This window comes from Babylonia areolata, chromosome 23 (assembly GCF_041734735.1).
Source record: "Babylonia areolata isolate BAREFJ2019XMU chromosome 23, ASM4173473v1, whole genome shotgun sequence".
Taxonomy (NCBI): Eukaryota; Metazoa; Mollusca; class Gastropoda; order Neogastropoda; family Buccinidae; genus Babylonia; species Babylonia areolata.
In genome coordinates this window covers 31,859,936-31,862,435 of record NC_134898.1, presented here as the reverse complement: position 1 = coordinate 31,862,435, position 2,500 = coordinate 31,859,936, and the positions used below count along the sequence as shown (strand labels likewise).

General features: G+C 42.6%; 1 protein-coding gene across 1 annotated transcript in view; it reads left to right on the top strand.

Annotated features, from left to right (window-relative positions):
* Positions 1-2,500, top strand: part of LOC143297642 (hyaluronidase conohyal-P1-like) — a 14,311-nt gene that overhangs the window by 6,671 nt on the left and 5,140 nt on the right. Inside the window, exons 4-5 of the mRNA XM_076610060.1 lie at positions 1-155; positions 1,538-1,747. The exon at positions 1-155 is cut by the window's left edge and continues 50 nt beyond it. Of these exons, the coding sequence (XP_076466175.1) occupies positions 1-155; positions 1,538-1,747 (365 nt within the window). The remainder of the gene's footprint in view (positions 156-1,537; positions 1,748-2,500) is intronic.

The following is a 2,500-nucleotide window of genomic DNA, read 5'->3' as shown; positions in this document are numbered from 1 at the left end:
TGACCAATCCCAACCAGCCCACGTCTTCTAAAATACAGAGAGTGCAGAAGGCAATGGGTGAGGCAGTGAGGATCCAGAATACCTTCTCTCCCCCCAACACTGCCATCTACGCCTACAGCAACCTTCAGCAGGGTAACAACATCTTCTTCAACGAGGTAAAAACCAATGTGTGCTGGGTTTTTAGTCCACAGTCAACATTGTGTGTTGGGTTTATTTCACTTTCTCAATAAGGCGTCACTTCGTTCGGACAATTATTACAAATACCTACAACTGCTACGCAGATGCCTGGCCAACAGCATAACCCAGCGCGCTTAGTCTTGCCTTGGAGTGCATGCATATATATTTGTATATATTTGACTTAAAAATAAATAAATAAATAAAAAATATAAAAAAAATTAAAAAGCCAAAGGACAGCACTCTCACTGCCATGGGTTCTTTTCAGTGCGCCACGTGCGTACTGTACACGGGACCTCGATTTATCGTCTCATCCGAATGACTAGACGCTCAGTCTGATTTTCCAGTCAAACATGGGAGAAGGGGCGAGTGCGGCATTCGAACCTAGATCTTCATGGACTCGATATTGGCAAATAAACGTCTTAACCATTCTACTGCCTTCCTCCTGTTCGGATTAGTCACAATCAATAGGCATGAAACACTTGTAAGGGCATTTTTGTTTTTAACAGTAAATAATCATTACAACATTATATTCTTTTTATGAAGTGTATGTGAATTACACAATAAAATATGTTTGTAATAGTAGTGTGTAAATTATATAGGCCCAATACGGCATTCAAAATTTCATACATAGACCAGCTACATCAAAATGCCCAGGCATTCACACACACGCGCCCGCGCGCACACACACACACACACACACACACACACGCACGCACGCAATCCCCCCCCCCCCCCCCCCCCCACACACACACACACAACAATCACATGCGCGAGCGATCTCTCTCATGTATAGTTCACTATGACAGTTGAGAATGGAAAAAAGTCCCCAATTTCACTTAACATAAAGCACGCTCATGTGCATCAGTTGCATGTTCACGTGTACCGAAATATTCCAGTTATCCATTACTTTCTGATAACTAACATTTCTGCAGAATGGTAGATGTGTAATTATCGTGTATATTGCTGACGGATTTTCGATTGATGGTTTGTTTTCACTTAGGCTAAAGAGGTTATGTAAAATCACCATCAGTATCTGAGCCCGCGCAGTGTGGTAATTATTCTTGAAGAACAGAACATTCCCAACACTACAGACAGAAAACCCGTATGCGAAAAAAAAAGAAAAGAAAAAAAGGTCAAACGGAACACGGTTTAAGGGCTGTCAACCTTCTGATTCTTTTGTTTTATCTCTCTTTTTCACACACACACACACACACACACACACACACACACACACACACACACACACACACACACACACACACACACACACACACACACACACACACTACACAACACACACACAACCCTCCCCCATCCCCACCCAATCACCCTCACCAACGACCGAGTTGTGACAACACAGAGCCACCTGAACGTCACTGTGAGACTCCCGGCAGACATGGGGGCCTCAGGAATAGTGCTGTGGGGAAGCTCCTCGTACTACAAGCAGGCTCGCACCCAGTGCCAGAGACTGCAGAACCACCTGCGAACCGTGCTGGGCCCCTTCGTGAAAAAACTGACACAGGACATGTCTGACTGCAGCGCGGCCCTCTGTGGAGGAAATGGCAGGTGGGTGGGTGTTCGTGTGTATAGGGGCTTGGGGTGTCGGGGGAGCAGTGTGCGTGTGTGGTGGGTGGTCTATGTGTGTGACGGGGGGAGGGGGGTGACATGGGTTCATCACTATGATCTAGAGCCCAGTCGCAGCAATGGAAGCATTTTGACTCGCCACCTCGGAAGAAGGCACGTGTCCAACCCACGGCGGGCAAGACCATGCTTACGGTCTTTTGGGGTTATTATGTTCAGGAAATTATCTGACTGGAGGTTTATTTTTGTTTTGACATTTCTTTTCGCTGAGTTAAAATTTGTTATTCATTCATTACTTGTTCTTTTATGTTTACTATTTTGTAATTATTCATCTATCCACTGCTTTATTATTGATTTTCTTTGCTTTCATTTTTTTTTTACCTTAAGGTAATTGCAATATCAATTCAGTCGCCTCTTTTTTATTTTCACTTTTAAAATAATTCGAATTTTAATTATGAGATTAGTCTTGGTTTGCGAAGAAATGTAAACGCGATGAAGTGATAATGGTTTTAGACCAATGACATGTTTCACCTTTACAACGCTGGTCTTGCTTTGTTTCATAGCATCGGTGGATTATTAAAGAAGAAAAGAAATTAAAACACAGTGTCTTGTCTGCAGGACAGCAAGAATAAAATCCAAACCATCATTACATAAACTTATTGAATGAACACCTGAATGAGTTTTTATTTATGTTTTGTTTTTCACTTCTTTCCGTATCTCACTTCTCTTACAATATGATTTT